Below are 23,271 nucleotides of genomic sequence, written 5' to 3'. Positions count from 1 at the left end.
TAATTTAGAAATTCGCACGCAAGAATTGGAACGCAGTACTCAAGACTTAGCGATGAAGAAAGAAATGCTAGAGGATGAATTACAAAGTAAAATTCATAGTCACTTTGAAACTAGTCAACATATTGATACATTACGACAAAAACATAGCCAATTAGCTGATGAATTATCTAACTTGCAATTGACTAATCATCAAATATTGAAAGAAAATCAGCATCTCAAACGTACTAATCAAGACTTTGAGAATGATATTAATCGCCGGCAGCAAGAGCTGCACGAGTTAGAGGAAAAGAATAATAAATTAGTAGCTAAAATTAATACGCTGGAAAGTGAAATTATAACGTTAAATGAAACTGTTAATAAAAGTCAGTTAGCACATAACGAAGTAGACCGTTACAATCAAACACTGAAAGATAAACATCATGAAGCAGCTGCTCAAGTAACTGATTTGCAATTAAAAAATGATGAATTGAAACGTGAAATCGGCTTATTGAAAGCAAGTCAAGGAAACATTGAGCATCAATTAGACCAGCAGCGTAGTAAAGAAGTCGATTATCATAGTCATGTGCAAGAACTAGAAAGAAAAATTAAGGACGTGGAAACAAATCAAACTTTCTTACAGCAAGACTTGGTTAATAAAGAATCAGCATTGCAGGATGCAATCCATGAAAGCGATCAATTGTCTAAAAAAATTAAATCAACATCAACCAATTTGAAAGAAGCTGAGTTTAGGGTCGAAAAACTAACTGAAGAATGTAATTCAATGGGCAAAACATTACAGCAACTCGAAAAGTCTAATCATAATTTAAAAATGGACAACTCATCGTTGCAGTTATCATTGGAAGAATTGAAATTGGCAAATATCGAATTGGATGTTAAAAACTCAAGATTAGTCAGTCAATCTAATGATAATCAATCGAATAACGATAAGGTCATGCAGCGCGTGGATGAATTAAGTCAAAAGAATATTGACTTAGAAAAGAAAAATGCTGAACTACGTCGACAGTTATTAGAATTACAAAATCAGGTTACTGACTTAAACAAAACGAATGAAGATCATACTGATTTAGAAAAGAAAAATGCTGAATTACATCGGCAGTTGTTAGAATTACAAAATCAGCTTGATGATTTAAATAAAGCCAATGGAGAAAACATTGACTTAGGGAAGAAAAATGCTGAATTACGTCGACAGTTGTTAGAAATACAAAATCAGCTTGATGATTTAAATAAAACCGATGAAAAAAATATTGACTTAGAAAAGAAAAATACTGAATTACATCAACAGTTGTTAGAATTGCAAAATCAGCTTGATGATTTAAGTAAAACCAGTAAAGATAATATTAACTTAGAAAAGAAAAACGCTGAATTCAGCCAGCAATTGTTAGCGTTACAAAACCAGGTTGGTGATTTAAATAAAATCATTAAAGAACAGCAAGCACAATTGACGATGCTACAAGCAATTAAGGATGAAAACAATGATCTAGTAAATAAGCAACGGAATCTGCTGGACGAAATTGAAATATTACAAAATAAAAATGATCAGTTATCCGAGGAAATTGATAATGTAACGAAACAGCAACAAATGCAAGCTGTTCAAGTTAATGAGCAAATTAATCCCGCAGTTTCTGCTATGGTTATGGCTGTTAATGATATCGAGCCAGCAATTGATCAGGTGCAAACAGCTACGGTTGAAGGAGAATTTGATAACGCTTTCGGAGACGAAATTATAACTAACAAGACAACGTTGTCTACTGCTAGACGGGTAACCTAATAAATTGCAAACGCTATTTTATGCAACATTTGTTCAAGGTTATGTAAGTGCTGTCGTAATAACTAATTGCTGTTTATTGAATTACCTTCTTAGGAATTAATAAACGATCGAAAGGGTTTACATACGCTAATTAAAGAAATGGATAAGCTATCGAAAGAAATAAAAGACATAGAATTTATAAGAAAAGAAATGGAGCAAGAATCAAATTTTGATCAGCTGTAAGACTAATTCTGCTTGAGATGATTGATTATATGTTATATTTATGAATAGATTACTGATAATGTTTTGTTCAATTTTTCGTATGTAGAAAATCGCGAACTATCGATGAGAAGTTAGATATTTCTTTGAACTGCAGTAAAGAAATTAGAAGTAAATTATTATCACAGCTAGAAATTGCGTGAGTTGAAGAATAATGTATTTTTTTAATTTAAATAATAAGTATAAGATATTTTTCCTTAAATTGTAATTTCGTACTTTTTCATGCTCAAAATCTTTCAGCCTTGAACGAGCACAAGATAGAAATGTGATGTTAGCCGAAGTAAGACTATCTACGACTATAATTTTTAACTATCCTCTTATATTGGGCTATGCACACCCTTCGTAGTCACTTAATTAACTGATAATATTGTAGCTTTCATTATAAAAACTAACTGACAATTGTCTGTTCGGAATCTGTAATACAGTACATTGTGTCTCATTCGTTTCAAATCACGTATTCTTAGGAAAAAAACTCATGGAAGGATGATATTGACGCCAATGAAATAACACCTGTACATGATAATATGGCTATAACAGGATCTGTTTTAAATAGGTAGTGTAACATGTGATGGTATATTTACGGATTTCTAGCTAAATATTGCTTCGACCAACTTTAAAATAAATGCCATCGATGAATTTTACATATACTGTAGATTTTTACAAATCTTCGCAGTTTACTATTTCTAGTTTATCTCTATTCCAACTGTCATCATAACACTGCAATATGAATTTAAAAATTCTGTTGTTTATACGCGCCTGTAGCTCACAAATGTCAGAAGAAATTGCAGACGTTGAATTTAAAGCAAGAATAGCTGCATTAAAATTTATGGTAACAAAATATCATTTAAAGAATTCTAATTTTTATAATAGATTTTATTAGTAAAATATTATATGGTAGCACGAATTACATACTATTCCTTAATAGTATTCATCTCTAATTACCTAATAGATTCAAAAATTGGAAAGCGAGCACAACGTATTAAATGGAAAGCACCAAACGTTACATGAACAAAACGATCGCTTAAAAGCCAGTTTTGATGAATTACGTCAGCAATTTGAGATCGTTAAGAATGAGAAACAGCAGTTACAACACTCTTATGATTCAATTCAGCTGAAAGAAAGGCAGCTTGCTGATGACGTTATTCGAATAAAGCAAGAAAAGGAGAATGTGCAAACTGATTATCGCGAGTTATACGCTGAAAATAATCATTTAAAGGACATCTACCGTCAACTGAACGAAAATTATAAACAACTCAAGGCAAATTATGAAAGCTTACAAGTTAGTTATAATGATCTAAAGCGTCACAACGAAAGATTAAAAGAAAGCAGCCACGAATTAGAAGAGCGGTATGACCGCGCTAAATTGAACTTGGAATTTGCCAAAAAGCAAATGCAAACCAACTATATTAACGAGCAATCGAAAGTTGACGCTCATACCATAAGGCAATTGGAAGATGAATATAATGCTTTAAATTCTAGTTATGGTAAACTTAAAAAGGATTTCGACAATTTAGACATTACAGCAGCCAAGGTTGCACAGCGATGCGAGGTCAGCTGAAATACAGCATTCATTATTAGTTTAGATTCAGTCTTTATAAAGGTAACTATATAAATATATTTTAATTATCTTTATTGAAGTTTAAAATTTGTCATTTAGATGTTGGAACAGCTACGTTTAACCGCTTATGAAGAGATTAAACACCTAAAGCAACATGAAAAAGTTTTAATGGAGAGAAATCATAAATTAATGCAAAGAACTTTAGATAGAAAAGAACTTTACATGGAAGAACATCATACCTACAAGTAAGTTCTTTCCCTTAAATTGTAGTTTAGCCGATAATATTATAACTGTAACGTCATCATTGCCATAAATATCATAATCTAAGCAGTTTTTTATGCTGTGGCAGGCACTATGACATGACAAATGCGTATATCGTCTCAATGCTGTACTGATAGAAGTTACAGTAGCAATACATGCGGCCTTTTATAGTGAAGGCAGTACGGTATTTGTAGTGGTCAGTATCTGAACTTGATAGCCAAGATAACAATAACTTCTTAATAAGTTGAGTAGAAAGTTTACAAAATACCAAGGAATACGCCTTCTGATGCCGTATAAAATATACAGTACTTGTAGTTTCCTATTCACCACCAACGATTGGGTTGTTCTATAATTTTAATTTATGTAATTACATGCCAGTATACTTCAATAACATTTTAGTTTGCATAGTTGTTGTACTTGCTAAAAATTATCTTAACATAATCATCTGAATATATTCATTAATAGAGAAGCAATCGACAAACTCAATCGTCATAAAGAAGATTTGGAGCAAAAATTACAACAATTTCAGTTGGATAAAAAGTAAAAAAATATGAAGGATATTTTAAAATTGACGTATTTCATTCGGCTTTGCCTGACTTATAATCTTAATTTACTTGTTCTTTATCAATTTAGTAAAAAATGGGATCGAAAAATTAGGACATTATTGAAAAGCATTGTAAAAGGACGTAAAAACAACGATAGTGATGGAAGTCAGATGACAGATGGACCTAGAAGGCCTAGACGTGAGTATAAGGCTTCTGAATTTGCCACTGATGTAGAATCTGATGGAGGTACTGATGAATCTTCGCCAAGACCACATCGTCATGGGCGTAACGGTTCAAGATCGTTGCCTAATACACCACCAAGCACGCCAAAGAGCGGTAGTCGCAATAATAGTCCAACACCAAGAAGAAGATCACGATCGATTAATCGTTACCAAAATGAAGATCAGGTAACACCTGTTAAACGCTCGAAATCTCCCTCAAGTGCATTTAAGCCATACCGAAATGAAAAGAAATCTGAAATGTCACCTTATCGGCAGAAATCATCGGATGCACATCGCCCATCGACACAAAATACACCCCACGGCAGATCAGTTACTCCACGGACTAGACCTCAACCTTATCAAGAGCGAGTGGTTAGTGATAGAGATTATGATAGCGATCGACGTTACCCAAATCAGAGTAACCTGATGGTTAGAAACGGTGATTATCGTATTGGAGAAAGACCGGTTAGCCCAAATAGAGAGAAATCGCGACGTCTCTCACCGACACGATTGCAACTTGAAATCGCTACAGCAGAAAGTAGCGGTTCTCTTAATAGCTCTCCTAGTCAAGAAATTAACTTATCCAACCCTCAAAGCAAATCGCCGAATAACAGCGCAGGTTTACAGCGCGTACCCACATTTGATAACTTACAACTGGGAGTACTACCAGTCAATCAGACGCCTGGCGTAACGGAATCAAATGATTTATCTGACAGTACTTATCCTAATAAAGATATCAATGATGAAACTACATTAAAACCATTTAATTACCGAGATTACAATCGATCTGATTCTGCATCTGATATAAATAGTATGCCTAAAGAAGAAGAATTGAAATTAGAAAAATATTTATTAGAAAGTGATACTTCAGTAAGCAATGTATTGATTGAATTTATTTTGTGTTGTAATGAAATGATTCTATTTTCTATCACATGAATAGTATTGATTATTTCATTTTTTAATTTTAATATATAATAACGTTCCGCTAACAATTTTCCATCCATTTTCAGCAAAGCCAGTATAGAGAAAAGAGCCCTAGACGTAGCAGGATTATTCACAGACCACAACCTGCAGTTATTCATAATGGTTCTCTCGTCGCTCATCCGTCTTCGAACGCGTCATCTCCTAGTTATGGTCCGTCACAAAAGGGTAGGCTAAAGCCAGTTATGCGAGACAATACGGTACGAAGACCAAGTGTAGAAGGAATGCAAGCCGCAAGTAATACCCCGACTCCAAACAATCATCCAAATAGGCAAATTGGAAGTCAAGCGAAGGTACCTTCGGTTAGTTCTCAATCTATCCACCAACCTAATTATAATGTAGGAAGTTCGTATGAATCAGCAACTTTGCCAAGAAATTTTAAAGCGGCACCAATTGCATCTTATGGACCCATGAAACCAAATACAAACAATCGTTCTGATGATACTTACGAGTCTTCGACTCTACCTCGAAATTTTTCGTTCGAGAAGCACCCCCCTGGTGATTATTCTTCTAATAACTATTACCCACCATCTCAGCAAGCGCTTAATTCGCCACGTAACGTTAACTATAGCATAAATAAATCGACTGGATATGACCGATCGCCACATGTAAGTAATAATTCCGTACTTACCATCAATACATGTAAACTTGTAATTATAACATGAGAATATAGCAACGTATTACAGTTGTCGTTTTTTTACCGTATTACATAAAAGTTATATTTTATGGGTTGCTTATTATTCTTGTATACTTTTTAAATTAGTCGACTGCCACCAGTGAGGCATCGCGAAGAGGATCTAAACACCCATCGAAGGATACAACAAGTGTTAATTCACCCAGAGGGAATTACAATGAGGGAACGCCTTCGAGAAGTCCAAGAAATTATTCTAATCAGGCCCCACTTGCAAGGCCCGATGATACTAAGCGCGTTAGTATTCAAGTAAAGAGAAGTGTAAAACGCTAGTTGATTTCATTTGTTTATAAAGAATATAGTTGCTGATATTAAAGAAAGTTGTGATCATTATTTTACATTATATGAGTATTTTAACAATACGATCAAATCCGTAGTCTCTGGATGCCTTTATTTAGCAATATATTTCAATTCGATTTTTACTATATTAGATAATATAATGTATACAATTTCACTGAGAAATAATTTCATCGTCATTTCTATTACAGCAAATTTTTTTATAAATATGGTTGATTGATTTTTTGACGATCTTCTACCAGATATATATAAGTTACTATATTTTATAGCTTATATTAACATAAGAGTATCTTATTAGAATAAAAATATTAACTGTGTATAATTATTTACTGTTAATATTCGGTACTTCCAGCGATGAAAAGAACTAATAATTAATGATTCTGTATTTCTCATTCATGCATTTGTTAATAAATAATGTAGCACGAAAGTATATCAATATTTAAGAAATTATTGATATTTACGATTATAACTACACTATACATGAGTTAACTATACGGCAACTATGATAAAATTAACATTAACTTTCTAGAATGTAATATGGATTTGTAAAAATTTTGATGTAATCATTTTCTTCTATGTTGTAATTACCTTAAAACCTTGCTAAAGTATTTGTAGTATTATTGACTTATTTTATTTTCAGCTTTAATCCTGAATTTCACTCTTAATATATTGCAACAACACCGATATTATAAAAGGCTTTGTCATTTGCTTATGTGGTAAAAAAAGACAAGAAATTAAGGTGCAATAATGACTTACGAGTATAATTTGGGGTAACATTGTAATTTAGAAATTAATTGTCATAGGCTGTAGTGTATAACGATATATGTATTATGCTTTATAAAATATTTTTCATTTAGATGTGATATATATTGCACTTTCCTATGGCATGTGCCGCCATGACTTCAACAGTATAAGAATTTCTTACATTGAATTATCCTGTTCAAGCTATACTTTTGTATTATTTTTGTTAATATAATCGTAATCATTTACTGCGGTACTCTTAACCCCCGGAAAACACCTTGTAATTAGTCAATTAGGTTGCTGATAATTATTATATATAATAACCGTAATCATCACAGTAACAGTACTTTTTTCAGCTGTGAATTTGATAAGATATGTAATGCATTAAAATCTTTGCTATGATTTTGTATGTTGAGCATATTATTTCGTTTAACCTAATGCAGTAACTTTGACGGTATTTATGTTGATAATTATATTTGTACCATTAAAGATTAAGCACGATGCCGCGCTCTATTCTTTTATAGTGCGTCATAAAGTCGATATTACCAATATTTGATTAATAAAATAGAAAATAATTTTGTAGAAAGTATACTGTTTCTCTCTTGTAATACCTCACACTGGAGTCATACTGTATCCTCGACAATTCCTTGTACTGCACTGCGTACAACAGTGTACGAGTACAGTATAATGGTACAATGTAGAGAGTACGCTCAGTAATGTTAAAAAGAATTGAAATACTCTTTGACGGTGTAATATCGTTGATCGTACTTATCACTAAGAGATCAGACATCATGAGTTCGACTTACGCGATACTGTACCTACTTTACATATTTCGGTAATTTATAATGTGAATGCTGCTAATACCCGAATCAAATAATCATAAATCACCATGTCCTGTATGCGATATACAGGCATAATACTGTACAGTACATTAGAGATGACATTTTTAAAGAAGCGTTGTTCTTTAATTAACTTATTGTCACTTCAACACTCATGTGCTGAAGAGAAAATTTTCCAAAAATTGGGCACAATAATGCCACATTTAATGCTTTCCAGCGTCAGCGATCTCCTCACTTACGATCACAGAAAATCTACCTTCGCCGACTAGGAACGTTTGGAAGCCAACTCACGATTGGTCGACTGCACCATTATATATGATCATATGGATTGCATCAATTATGGTACGTTACTATGGTTATTTACAGTACAGTACTGTACAGTACTATAGTGTGCAACATTGTACTGTACACTGTACAGTACAGTAACTGGTCTTCATGGTCTCTTCTACTACGGTACAATTAGCAATGGTTATTCTGTTAAAGAGTTACTACTACGTTGATCATGATCCCCCATATGAGATCAATCTGGCATATTTATTACTGTTATCACGCTATTCTCATACTGTGCATCTAACTTATTTAGATACACTGAAACCTACAGTACTGTATACTCAGATATTATAGTATATATGTTCTGAATACAGTAGGAACAATATTCTTCATCTCTCTATCCATCTGTGAGTGTGTGTTTCCCTCTACTTCTTTACTCCCGTTTCTCTGCTCTGCAATTCTCATACTGCAACTGTCTGATTGCTACTCGTCTTAGTCTCTGTGTTAATAAACTCCTCTCACACATTAGCAGTCTTTGTACTTAACTGTCTATATATGCAATATGCAGTATTACACTGTGCAGAGTACAGTACAGTATGACCCACAGGAATATGAATGCATCACTACCAGGGGCTTCTTAGAATTTCCTCTTAACTCGCAATCTGTCCGCAACCAACCATCACTCTATTTATTACTAATGTGTAGCTTATCTATTTCGCATACTGTCAATGACACCACTTTTCATATGCATCTTTAACTATAAATTAATTATTAGTAGTGCTTTCAGCTTCTTAATTCTGTTTCGATAGGAGTCAATAACAGCTTTATTCTTAAACAAAGAAAATCCGTAATATCCTATTATGACTAAGACAAAGTTCCTTTATGTTTTAGATTATATTCAATTACGATATTTTACAGTACCATACAGACTTGTCTTATATTAATTGTTAAGATGTTTATCCAATAGTGTCTAAGCGTTAATATTGCACTGTACTTTCTATGCTATAATGTAATTAAATGTACTTTCCAAAACATTAATGAAACACTTTATAGAAATGAATACTTCTATAAAAAAATCACTTATAATTCATATCCAATCTATTAATTTTAATCCCTATTAAATTTGTACTATACTTGTTACAAAATACCGTATAAACAAAGAATTACCACTAATTAGTTGCCGTAACAAACGAAATATTATATCTTCGTAATCTTAAACACATTAGAGTGCTTACGCTTTGTCAATAGATTAAAATAATTTTAATATTGTATTTTACAATACAAGAATAATGGTGGGTGTTATTCTATGACTCAAGTTAACGTAAAAAATAACTTGTGATAGTGATATATCTTAGCCTTGGGCAAAAAATGTCACACATAATGATCCACAGTTTAATCTTTCCAATGAAATTTAAAATTAAGAAGAGCTCGATACAGCCAATTTCTTCAAATGATCCATGAAAACTTGCAAACTAACATCATCTGTTAAAATTGAGGATCCACCACCTTCTTGCTATAATGGTTTGAAAAGTATTTCATTTAAAAATTGTCAATGCAGAGCTATAATACAGTACAATCAATTTATTTAGCATTAACAGATAAACTTACGTAGCCATATGAAGAGTTGTGCGTTTGTGATGGGTTAACTTTCGATAGCAAAAAGCGTGCCTAAAGGGAACGAAAGAGCACAAGTTAGCACACCAAAACGATAGTCTGCATAGTTTTATTCTAATACTGAGCATTCATTTATAACTACCTGACTGCCACCTTGTTCAGTAACTACATATCGGGGCATAGGAAATCGACTCTTCAATAATTCCTAAAAGGATGAAATACAAATTAGGGATAATTCTTCTATTCCATACGAATGATGATTTAATTTCGTACGCATAAGAACTCGTAGTAACATAATTTAAAGATTAATATTTTGTCCCTACATATAGTACATACTTTGGAATCTTCAATAGGCGCGGCTAATAAATTCTTAAAACTTTCGTATTCTGGATTATCCTGATAACCTTGTTTTCGCCATGTAGCAATAGTCTAAATAGATACATAGGTTTAAAAAATAGTATTTTCGCCATTCTTTACTAAGTAGGAGTCTTTATCATTCCAATAAATAAAGGAGAAGGATACAGTGAATCTTTATTTTACTGATACTCTCCATTATTGTAGACCCATCCAAAATCTCAACTTTTTCCTATACTGTATCGCTATTTTTATAAAATTTTATCCTCACCTCACCATGAAAGATTATGATGTGAAAGAAGGTATCCAACAGTAATATTCGATCAGGAGCAATGCTGCTACTATCTAATAAAACAGGCTATACAGAATTCGATAGAATTGTATAAATATATTAGTCAATGACATTGTAAGTCTTAAATAGATAAGAATACCTCTGGTGGGCCATTGAAACTGTACGAAAACATAGCAGGCTGAATCATTAAAACTCCGTTATTGACATTTTCTTTCAATAATTTATTTCTAGAATTAAATTCCATATAAAAAATTAAATTTTTACCCTAGACAATTATCGGTTGTTTTAATATTTTGCTATCATTAAAATTAAAATACGTTTTAACACTTTACCATATGTACCTATAATAAGCGGTCTCGTCTGGACTGTTATTGAAAACTTGAAGGAAAGGTGAACGCCGCAAATGGAACATAAACTAAAATAAAAATAATTGGATTATTGTAAGAATGTTGTTGATTATTTGGTGTGACAGTTTACATACTTGTGGATAAAGGGTAAAATTTTCTTGTAATTGAAACGAAGTTGGATCGTCTTTGTTATAAAGACCGAATTTTTGACACTGATAAAAAAATTAAAATTCTTTTGATAAGCCGAATCTCTTACAGTACATATCACATCTTATCACCAACAATTATGTATCTACAGGTTTATATTACCACTCTAATTAAAGTTCGATCCAGCCAACGCAATACATCAGCTCCTTCATCATTTTCAGCTCTAACAGATTATTAATAACAGATTATAATCAAAAATCTAATTTAAGGAAAACTTTGTTAAATTCAGTACTGAATCCTGACCTATTAATAGCAACTCTAGCTATTAAATCTGCAGCGCATTCTTGATCGTAAGCTCCAGTGATATAATTCATATTAATGGTGGCATCAGCCCAGCTAGTTATTGAAAGTAAATGTAGAAATTACAGCCCACAATTAGTCATGTTAAATGATCGTTGGTAATAGTTAAAAAAAAAATAATATACTAAAGCAGTGTATAATATTACAACAAAGTACGTAATTAGTTATACTTACTGCCTAGCTAAAGTCGTAACCCGAACTTTCTTCAGTCCAGAAGCGTGCTGATATTGCGTAATAAATTGTATACAAGCTGGTGCATTTTGCGATACAGGTGCGGAATGCTAGATTACAATCATTTGATTCACAATAAATTTTTACGTATGAAAGACCACTTTTGAAATACGAAAAAAACTCTTAAAATTGATATTTACCTGATTTACAATATCTAAATATACACCAATTGCTGATGAAGGGTTAATACTACATATTTTCCATGCGGAGGTACCACCAATACCGATTTCCTAAAAGCAGATATTGCTGGGTTATAATATTTCTTTCGATATAATTCTAGCACCTATTTATCATGTAATATGTAGAATGCTCGTTGAACTTACATTATCTCCGACAATACTAGATTTAACATCGCCAGATACACAACAACCGATAGCACCAGATATTTTAAGCTCTTTGGTAACCTAGTCAAAATATATTAGTTTACGTATGAAGACATACTCAACAACAAATACATTTACCACAAAACGTTGATCATTGCAATGTAAAATTAGTACCTTTATCTCAATCTTGGCATTATATCCCAATTTCAGGGAGCCTTGATCATCTGTATCGAATACGTGAATGAACGATTGCTTAAATAAGCTAGTTGAAAAAGAATCTCCCATGCACATGTGCCCGCCAGTATAGTTGCAAAGATACTTCATTTCGTGTAATCCACACTGATCCAATGCATATGCATATAAATCAATGGTGTGGCCATTTTCAGCAGCTCGTCGCCCAAGTGCCTCGTAATACTGAAATAAAAAACATGATGTATATGAGATCATTAAAAAATTCGAGGGGGGGGGAGGGGTATTTAATTAAAACAACTTCACGTTGACGTTTACCTTTGTAGCTTTCTTCATATATTTTGCGTTATCTTTATCAATATCGTGGTGAGATCTGATCCACTCCTTGAGATCATTACTAACAACCATTCCTGGACCCTTATAACAAGATGTTAAAAACTCAGCTTAACTCCTGGCCATAGATAGTATTTCTAATACGTATGTATACAATATGTATGCACAAAAGTAATGTCTTACTGAAGTAGCTGCACCGCCAACGAAAAGCATAATTCGTACACCCATATTAGGATACAAACACTAGACAAAAATAAAACAGCAGATACCTTCATTATTAAATGAATTATTACTCTTGTTGAAACGATAAAGAAAATGTTCTACATTTTTTTTATATATCAGATGTTACTTGGACAAACTGATACCTCCATCATTCCTATAGCGACAGATATTGCGACACCAGTGCATCGCGTTGGTCTCTTCCCAGTTTGCACTGGCCATGGATCATGCTGCAGCTGACTCAGTAGTTCGGTTATTGCCATATCACATCGCTCTAAGGATTGTACAAACCTATATACGAGTATAACAATAATTTTTACGTTGAAAACTTAATTAAGAATATTTATAAATTATATCAATGCATCAAGATTACCTATTCTCGTATGAGAACTGTTGTGGCTGTTGTTGGGGTGGTCGATTAGGTTGCTGAGAGGGTATGGCCGCTTGAGGAGGAGTAGTCTTGCCAAAGGCTTGCTTTAAATGTAGCATTTCCTACCAAATAGTAATAAAGTACTCAATTTAACGTATCAAACAGGACCAAGTCCTAGGCAAAGTCATATCAACCTGCAGCTGTTTGGCAGTTAGATCCTTGTCACCGCGGAAAACGTAACTTTTGGTGCAACCATCACAATTTAATTCATGAACGTAAATCTATTGTTAAAAAGCATTTATAGTTACTACCTTTATTTAATGCTAAAAGTAAATTATAGTCGTTGAGAAACAATCACGATTTGGTGTTAATTTTTACCATTCTGCCAAAGGTAATCAGACCAACCATAGACTCGGGTGGTAACAGACTAAGACATGTTTGTAAAGAGTCCTAAGAGTAAAAAAGGTGACCGCATTACATCAATGGATTATATCATGCATGACTATCATTAGTGGTAAGTGTTACAAACTTTCAAAGACTGGAAATCTTCATCGTCAATACAGGTATCAACAACGAACAGGTAGACGAACGGAGTTCTTTGTGCACGCTATTATAAATATAGACAGTCAAATAATTAAAGCTAACATTAGTTTATTATAAGAGTTAACGTAATTTACTAGCTATCAAAAATTACTTACTTCTAAAGTGTACTCAATTGTGGAAAATTGCGGAAGCAATTCAGCTGGTAGATGCTGCGGTGTAATACCAGTGTACGTATGGGGTAACTGTAAAACAAGTTACATAATTTCATTATGAGCTATTGCGCTAGCCAAACGCCAAGTAGTAGAATAGTAGGCTACTATTTTATCAAGTAGCGATACAGTCAAGTGAGAATTAGCATTTGGCATACGATAATATTAGTGGTGATGTTAAAGTCAAACTTACACTATTACGCTGCATGCAAAAGTTGCAAGCCCATTGCTTCGCGTTGAAATCGATTTGACTAGTAAATCATAAAAAGTAGTAGTTGATATTGTAAAACTTTTTTATCTTTTCAATATTTTTGATGAGCGCTTAAAATGGTACTGACCACATTGGATTTAAAACTGCACGGCAAGTATTTCTAGAGCAAAGAACAGGATTATACATCAATGGTGGCAAATCAGTTCTTTCCTTCATCGGTTGGTAGATACAGCCAATTGGAATTACCTTTAGTAGGAAAAAAAATAGTTCGAAAGGTCACGTAATTGATGGAAATTGAAGTGTGGTGATGGATAAATATATCCATTATTCGTATGGTGGCATTTTGCCGGTTAGCGCTCCACGATATAGTAAAATGTAAAGTGTACAGTCTATATAATTTATGATGCTATGTTTAATAGTAGCAAGGTATAGCAAATGTTTTATAGTTACGTGAAAGTTATAAAAGGATCATGTACCGTATAAATTAAAGAGCGGATCCCACGATACTGTAAGTAGTACAAATGTATAATAAAGGATTTCGCACTCATCATTAGACATTTGTTGAATAAAATCTTGGCATTATAATTAACATCTTTTATTAACAAGACTCGTGCTCGGATTGATCTATCGTTACTACAATATCATTTGACACTTTGTAAATCAATACTGCATTACACTCATCATAAGGGTTGATGCAAAACGGAAACTTCAATCGCACCATTCCAATTCCATGATAGTGCATTAGTGGTGTTTGTTTGTCTAGTAGTATTTCAAAGTAATCACTAGCAAAGACTACTAGCAAAAAGAATTTATTTTCTAGTAATCCTTGTCGTTAGGCAACTCACTAAGTTTTGCTACTTGAAATTTATCAAAATTCTATACGTACACTTGCTACTTTATATGGGTAGTTAAATCAAGAGACTGTATTTCTTCTCTGATCTAACGAAACAAACATGACAGATTCAATCTATTTCGGCTTAGGCTATAATTTCTCTATTGTTATTAATTAGTCCTTTTTAATCTATTTTCACCTTGAAAAACTATTCTAGTGAAAAAAAATTGTATACTAAGAAATCTGACGTTCAATGACTAGTTGTGAAATAGTGCCCTTTCTAAATTATTGATTGAACAAGAATACGGATAACTTGTATCATCATCAGAAGAAAATGCTGTCAAGCAAATGCGATTATTCTGAAATACTGTGTACGTATTCTGTCAAGCTATTTCGATTAAAGTATACTAATGTTATACTAACGTCAATGGATGTCATGGCGATGAAATTAATCTTGTACCATCAGAGTATTGTACTATTATTCGTACGTAAGTTATTTTAATTTGTGATTATAGAACACTAATTCTAAACAAGGCTAAGCAATTGGTGATACTACGGTGATACCACGAAGCACAGCTCTAATTCCTGTGTACACAGTAAATGGCAGTAATATCAGTTTAGCAGTTTATTTAATACGTATCTATACATTTGGACTTTTTACAAATGGAATTCTCAAAATGTCTACGCTAGTTGTTGAGGTTAAGTGCAAGACAGTAGTCTTTATTACTGATTTGATGGTAGTTGGAACTTTTCAAAATGGGCAGGTGGAAAATGCGAGTAGAGCACTTTAGTGGCAGTACAGTACAGTCAGTATAGGACAGTAGTCTTTCTAACTGATTTGATGGTAGTTGGAAATACGAATGGAGCGCTTCTGTAGCAGTGTAGAGTAAAGTATAGGACATATCAATGTGGATCATGTCAGCTCGAATTTGTGCTGTAAAGTAGGAGACTGCCTGTTCTCAGGAAAGAGAGAGAGTAGACTTTGGACTCTATGAAAGAGGGGATGGAGATCTATTAGTGTACTGTATAACATGAAACATGTTGTAGGCAAAATGATGCTAACCCCATTAAGATTGGACTGACGCAATCATTCCACCACATTCAATCTTTAGAATTGGAGAAGTGATCGTAGCGATTAATGAATTTCTTCTCGATCGGAAACGGCTGTGTTGTAGTGTTATCGTATCCCACTATCAAGTATTGCCTTATAGCGTCTACAGTATTGTAGCGAATGGTTTGCAGTCATATATACTACAGCACATTATTAAGTCGATCAGCATCCAAATTGGAAGGTTTGGATTGAATTGAAGGCTAATTCATTGATTCAAGTATCGGTATTTTCATACTATCCCTAGATGGTCAAATCATAGCCTGATACTGTAAGTCATTATCCAGGAACTTCATGTACCTCACTATGTGGTAGATGGAAAAGGCTTTAAAGATTGCCTTGACTATGCCAAGTCGCTAGCGGCCATATTGGACTCTTATGAACTAGATAACATGGAGTGACTTTACTATCTATCCAACATCAGTCCATACTGTATAACTGGTCTAAAAATAAAGTATGGACATTCAAGTAACGACTATAGGCATGTAGGCATGTCTACATGGTCCATGATAGAAGAAAATGGTTTCTTAATTGTAACTACTCGGTCTAAATTATCCTTGTGTAGGCAAAGTTGGACCATTGACTCGATATCGAGGCTACTGAATGGACAGTGCAGTTTGGTAGTCAGTGGTTTAAACCATCCGCTACAGTCTACATGTTTGTATAGACTATTTTGGACTAGCATGGACAATAGCACTGGTGTAAGTTTTCATTGAATTGGAGAAAAAGGATCCAGTGTTTTGGCCTAAGCCGACTGATACAATCCACTGGTAAAATTATTTCCAGGTGATTGAATATCTACTTTGCCTCATTGATCATAGTGTAATACAAGTTGATCCAATAGTAAAATGGAAAGAAGACAAAAATGGATCCACTTACCATTCTATTCGCCTCGATTCGACTGGATGGCAAGACATTCCAACTGAATCGAACACCATCACGGTCTTCAGCCTGGTTAATGAAATCCTGAAAAGTTTCTGCTGCCATGACTTTCTTCCAATGCAAGTATTGAAAAGAATCAAACGAACTAAAATTCTCGCTGCTTTCAATGGAAGAAGAGAATCAATTCCTTGTTTTATTCTTAGCCTTGTAACTCCAACTTTTTCCACCTTGGCAATGAAGGAATGGTTTGACAGCCGCCTTGACAATCTTTGACCGACGTTGGGTTGGGGTTAGCAGGGGTAGACTACCCGGGTAGGAGCAGGTGACGCGCATTCACCTGACGCGTTATGGATAGCGTATACAAACCGAGAGAAGGCCTGTTGTTTATGGTATTCAGTATGGATCGTTGGCTCGTGACAGGGTAGTTATCCAGTTGAGAGCAGGAATTGCTAGGCAAGGCTATTAGACGACGTTGTTGAAAGACTGTAGAAACATGAGTGGAGAGCGAGTGTAAAGCCTTGAGCAGGGACAAATTGGCGTGGCAGTTATGCTAGAGTAAGTACAAAGAAGATGCCACGTTGAGCAAAGTTTGCGCAAGCGTAATGGAAGTGAGTTGGATCCCATCGGCCTTTGCGGTCTTTAGCTGGTTCCAAGGGTAGAACCTGGCCACAGTGTAGACGACTGTGCTACCAGTAGTTATCAGGCGGCCTGAGACTGCACACCGTGACACAGTACTCTGGATAACGCCTTGGTCGACTTGACAACGCTATCGTAATTATTAATGTCAATAAATGAGCCATGTTTCCGTATACCTGTTGAAGGTGCTAGCAAATAAGTTACGCCATGGCGCTACTTTATCCTCGGATGGATTACTCATCTTCTCCATGTTGAGTAATCGACGGTGACGTCTAGCGAAGGGTGAAGGGAAGTGGCGGTTGACACCCATCATCCATCAACGATGCGATAGGTGGTCATTTGACTCTACCGTCACCACGTCACCAGGTACATTGTATACTGTACTATACAGGGTTGTACGTCCACTACAGTAGCCTGTAGTCTCTCCGAGTAGCGCAATACAGTATAGCAATGGTTCTTCACGTGACACGGATACAGTCCATAGAAATACTGTACACTGTAAGAAATTTCTTACCGATACTGTACACTGTGTACAGGACTAGGATACAATAAGATCATCAAGGTATCCAACCGATCCTAACCGATCCCAACCGATCTCAGGTCTATATGCCAGAGTTGTCAAGTTCTTCAACAAGTTCAAAGCAGCGTTGACACAGCAAGTTTTCTCGCTCTTTTTTTCCCAATCTCCAGTCAAAGAACAGGCTACAACATGGACAAGAACACAGGATGTGTATTCTAAATGCTGAAAGAACAGATTAACATTGATACTATACTGTACTACGGTAGTACTTTGCCGTTAGTATCAACGTTAATGGCCACTGTTGCAAGCAATCAATTGACACTAATGCGTCGGACAAGAACACAGTAACTTAGGCATGCTTTGGCCATAGACTACTAGAAGAAAATCTCGGCGTTTGCCTTTCTTCTAGTAGTCTATAATCTGGCTTAAGAATAGAATGTAGTCATTACGACAAACCATATAGCGATCTCTTAAACTTAGTAATAACCACCAATGAGCCACAATGCTGCGTGTAAATACAACAGTTCAATATTATTAAAATAATACGTTATCAATAAATTCCATATTTTATGGGTATGCGTCGTGAATAACGCTATTAAATCATCATCGATGTCATGAACATGCAGTTGTGTAGTCAGGGTATAATTCGTTGGAGATATATCTAGATATGCATATTTAGACATAGTGAATACCCGGGGTATATCGTGCTACTGGCATATTAAGATGCATCACTGTAGTAGTCCAATATGGTATTACAGGATGGAGATGAGAGATGAATATATATTTAGAGATAGCACACATCAGACATGTATTCTGTATACAGCAATGAGTTGGATAGCATTTTGATGCTTATCTAGTACAATAAAGTTGTTCTCATACATGATTGTATGTAGTCATTGACCGATGATGCATCTGAAACAGTATTACTATCAGTCGTTTACTTTAGTGGTTTCGTAGGCTTGTGCTAGGCAGAACATGGCACGTGCTTTCCTGCACATATAATAACAGTTTACACAGTAAATAAGAGATAGAAATTTCAATTGAAAGAAAAATTGATACGATTATTACTGGAAATATTCTTGTCTGATGTATATAATAATACTGTATAAATAAATGGAGGCAGACGATATTCAATATTAAAGATAAAAAGCTATATCTTTGAAAGCATGCTTCTCCACTGCATAGGATATTAAATGTCTAGCTAGAGATGGAAATTTCAATTTTAACCACAACAGTCGGTATTACAATAAATAAATAAGAGATAGAAATTTTAATTGAAAGAAAAATTGATACGATTATTACTGGAAATATTCTTGTCTGATGTATATAATAATACTGTATAAATAAATGGAGGCAGACGATATTCAATATTAAAGATAAAAAGCTATATCTTTGAAAGCATGCTTCTCAACTGCATAGGATATTAAATGTCTAGCTAGAGATACAAATTTCAATTTTAACCACAACAGTCATATTACTGAAAGCATATTTATCTACTACATAGGAGGATACTATCTGTATACGGTAAAGGCGATATATAAATTTCGATTCAAATACAAAAAGTCGTATTACAGGAAGCATGCTTATCCACTGCAAAGGAGGATACTGCCTGTATAACAGTAAATAAGAGATATAAACTTGGATTAAAGACAAAAAGTTCAATTACTGGAAGCGTCCTTATCCACTGCACATGATATACGGATATAAATTCTGATTTTAAAGACAAAAGTCATATCACTAGAAGCATGCTTATCTACTGCAGAGGAGGATACTGTCTGTATACAGTACAGTAAATAAGAGATATAAACTTTGACTTAAAGTCCTATTACTGCAATCATCCTTATCCACCGCACATGATATACGGATATATATTCTGATTTTAAAGATAAAACTCTGATCACTAAAAGCATGCTTATCGACTATATAGGAAGATACTGTCTGCATACAGTAAATAAGAGATATAAACGTTAACTTAAAGACATAAAGTCTTGCTACTGCAATCATCCTTATCCACCGCATAGGATGATACGGATATAAATTCTGATTTAAAGACAAAACTCAGATCACTAGAAGCATACCTATCTACCGTATAGGAGGATACTGTCCGTATACAGTAAATAAGAGATATCAACTTTGATTTCATTTTGAAAATCCTCCTTCAAGATCATATATTGCAATATGGTAAGTATTGTAGCTTTAAAAGTAACCAATTTAGTTTGATTACAGTTCATCCTACTTTGTATCTTAGTATAGGAGTACGCGTATTGTGAAACCGACTACTTTATTGGCGGATTACAAATTGAACAATATTCGGTAGCCTAATCTTGTTAAGAATGGTATATCCTAAGATTGTAATTAAAGTGATCTACGCTCATTTCGTTGGTGTTTTGCGTAAGACATTTTTATCTCAATTCGCGCTATCGAGTCTGCCGTTTCTATGGCAGCATCGACGAGATTGGATCATAGTTGGGCAAGTCACTTATTACCTCCAGTATCTATATTCAACTATTTTTGCTATTTATTCTTGTCAAAGCTGTATATCCTAAGATTGTAATTAAAGTGATATACGCTCATTTCGTTGGTGCTTTACGTAAGTCATTTTTACCTCAATTCGTGCTATATAGTCTGCCCTTTCTATGGCAGCATACCGTAGCAGCATCGACGAGATTGGATCCTGGTTGGGTAAGTCACCTATTACCTCCTGTATCTATATTCAACTATTTTTGCTATTTATTCTTGTCAAAGCTGTATATCCTAAGATTGTAATTAAAGTGATATACGCTCATTTCGTTGGTGCTTTACGTAAGTCATTTTTACCTCAATTCGTGCTATATAGTCTGCCCTTTCTATGGCAGCATACCGAAGCAGCATCGACGAGATTGGATCCTGGTTGGGTAAGTCACCTATTACCTCCTGCATCTATATTCAATTACTTTTGCTATTTATTCTTGTCAAAGCTGTACTCGATGAGTAGTCTAGTTGCAGTCTTCTCACTGTCCCCACCATGTTGTGCGCTATAGCGGGTATGAGCAGCATACTGTTAAAACTGCACTCCATGAGCATCTATATTCAACTACTTTTGCTATTTATTCTTGTCGAAGCTGTACTCGATGAGTAGTCTAGTTGCAGTCTTCTCACTGCCCCCACCGTGTTGTACTCTATAGCAGGTATGAGCACTGAGCAGCATACTGTTAAAACTGCTTTCCATGAGTAAATCTAGTTGCAGTCTTGTCATTGCCCCCACCGTGTTTTGCGCTATCGTGTCTACCATTTCCATACCAGCATTGACGAGATTGGATCATGGTTGGTTGGGTAAGTCACCTATTACCTCATGCAAAGATATCCAACTATTTTCGCTGTTTATCCTTGTCAAAGCTGCACTCTATAACTAGTCTAATTGCAGTCTTTTCACTACCCTACCGTGTTTTGCGCTTTAGCAGGTATAAGCATAGAGCAGCCTATGGAGAAGTAGCATTGAAGACAGATTCGATGATGAATACTTGGTTGTAAGCCACCTATTAATCTCATGCAAACATATCCAACTATTTTCGCTGTTTATCCTTGTCAAAGCTGCACTCTATAACTAGTCTAATTGCAGTCTTCTCACTACCCTACCGTGTTTTGCGCTTTAGCAGGCATAAGCACAGAGCAGCGTATCGAGAAGTAGCATCGAAGACAGCTTCGATATACTCTATCATGAATACTTGGTTGGGTAAGTCTCCTATTACCTCATGCAAACATATCCAACTATTTTCGCTGTTTATCCTTGTCAAAGCTGCACTCTATAACTAGTCTAATTGCAGTCTTCTCACTACCCTACCGTGTTTTGTGCTTTAGCAAGCATAAGCATAGAGCAGCGTATCGAGAAGTCGCATCGAAAACAGATTCGATGATGAATACTTGGTTGTAAGCCAGCTATTAACCCCATGCAAACCTATCCAACCATCTTGATCCTTTATTCTTATCTAAGCTGCACTCTATGAACAGTCGATACAGGAGCTATTGCAACCGATCATCTTCCAATTTCCTCCATTGTAATGTCCTTGAACTAGTCCAATCTTGCCATTTTCACCATTTTAAATGGCCATGTTGCGCGTAGAATTCCTGCTACTTAGGTACACAAAATAGCACTTGACACCATACTATCGAATAGGCGGCTATTTCGTTGTCTTTCTTTGACTAGCGCTAACTCCAGACTGAGGTAGGGCAGTACCTATAAACTCAGCTCCCTCCCCTTCTCCAACATTGAATGCAGTCTAGCCGTTCTATCACGTTAGCCCATGGACTTGCACGACGACAAATTCCGGCCATAAGTTGTTCTAGCAGCGCTAAATCAAGCCATTATCGACCACAAGAGCCAACATCCATCAACCATTAGTGACAAATTGCAATCTTACCCTACACTACCGCTATCACGGTGAAAGAGGGAAAAATTCAATTGCCTTGCTCGCCATGGTGGAAGCCATGTTTATTTGGACAAAGGTCAAGCTCAGCGACGCATGATCAATTGACTAACTAGGCCAGAAAGTTGTTTAGTAACACCCACAGGCCTTTTCCGCAATTGGACACTTTTATTAGTGGAAGCTGCGGGAAAGAATTGGATTGCAGGCTTTGAAAGCATTTTATACTCTTCTTGCTTGGATGGAACAGGTGTAGAGGACAATTTATTTCCTCTTGTTGACTAGGAAAGCATTGCCATCCAGTGAGACACTCGTTCAGATTGATCGCAGCAACGAGTAACGTCTCTGTTGCATATTGCTTTTGCTTGGACGAGAGCAAGGTAAGCGATTGCATTGCAGTTGCTGCTGGTGTGGAGATTGGACGATCATCGTTGGATCTTGCTTGGGGCCTTTCTTGGACGATCGATTATCGTCGAAATCATTTTCAATATCTTAAAAGGACGCTAACTAGGACGACATAGTAGTCAACGTGTGGTGGTGACGAGGTAGACGATTGCTATTACTACCGTTGAAAAATTAATCACTGATTCAATTTGTTGTGCACTTATCCACCTCCTTCTATTCCCTGCCTTTCTACAAAGTCATTGGAAAGATTAATTGAAAGCCTTGACAGTTTACCCTCTACTCTCTCGATTGCGTCTTCCTTTCTGCCGTCACGACA

At 35.1% G+C, this 23,271-nt stretch overlaps 2 protein-coding genes across 2 annotated transcripts; one reads left to right on the top strand and one right to left on the bottom strand.

Moving 5' to 3' along the window:
* Positions 1–2,750: 2,750 nt before the first annotated feature.
* On the top strand, positions 2,751–6,556 carry TRIADDRAFT_62042 (uncharacterized protein; the record flags this gene model as incomplete). The annotated part of the gene is made up of 7 exons (XM_002117987.1): positions 2,751–2,855; positions 2,976–3,575; positions 3,684–3,829; positions 4,311–4,385; positions 4,479–5,481; positions 5,622–6,200; positions 6,356–6,556. The coding sequence occupies 7 exons, from the start codon at positions 2,751–2,753 to the stop codon at positions 6,554–6,556; spliced, it is 2,709 nt and encodes a 902-aa protein (XP_002118023.1).
* A 3,291-nt stretch (positions 6,557–9,847) lies between these two features.
* Positions 9,848–17,099, bottom strand: TRIADDRAFT_51161 (uncharacterized protein; the record flags this gene model as incomplete). The annotated part of the gene is made up of 25 exons (XM_002117965.1): positions 9,848–9,943; positions 10,039–10,098; positions 10,187–10,249; positions 10,381–10,473; positions 10,670–10,756; positions 10,830–10,917; positions 11,032–11,105; positions 11,172–11,249; positions 11,347–11,407; positions 11,488–11,580; positions 11,719–11,825; positions 11,916–12,005; positions 12,099–12,179; positions 12,273–12,512; positions 12,606–12,704; positions 12,804–12,863; positions 12,986–13,130; positions 13,213–13,331; positions 13,404–13,490; positions 13,588–13,659; positions 13,739–13,816; positions 13,908–13,994; positions 14,155–14,212; positions 14,300–14,418; positions 16,992–17,099. The coding sequence occupies 25 exons, from the start codon at positions 17,097–17,099 to the stop codon at positions 9,848–9,850; spliced, it is 2,343 nt and encodes a 780-aa protein (XP_002118001.1).
* Positions 17,100–23,271: the final 6,172 nt, after the last annotated feature.

This window comes from Trichoplax adhaerens, genomic scaffold, assembly GCF_000150275.1.
Source record: "Trichoplax adhaerens TRIADscaffold_34 genomic scaffold, whole genome shotgun sequence".
Classification (NCBI taxonomy): domain Eukaryota; kingdom Metazoa; phylum Placozoa; class Uniplacotomia; order Trichoplacea; family Trichoplacidae; genus Trichoplax; species Trichoplax adhaerens.
This window is presented reverse-complemented; position numbering and strand designations above follow the sequence as displayed.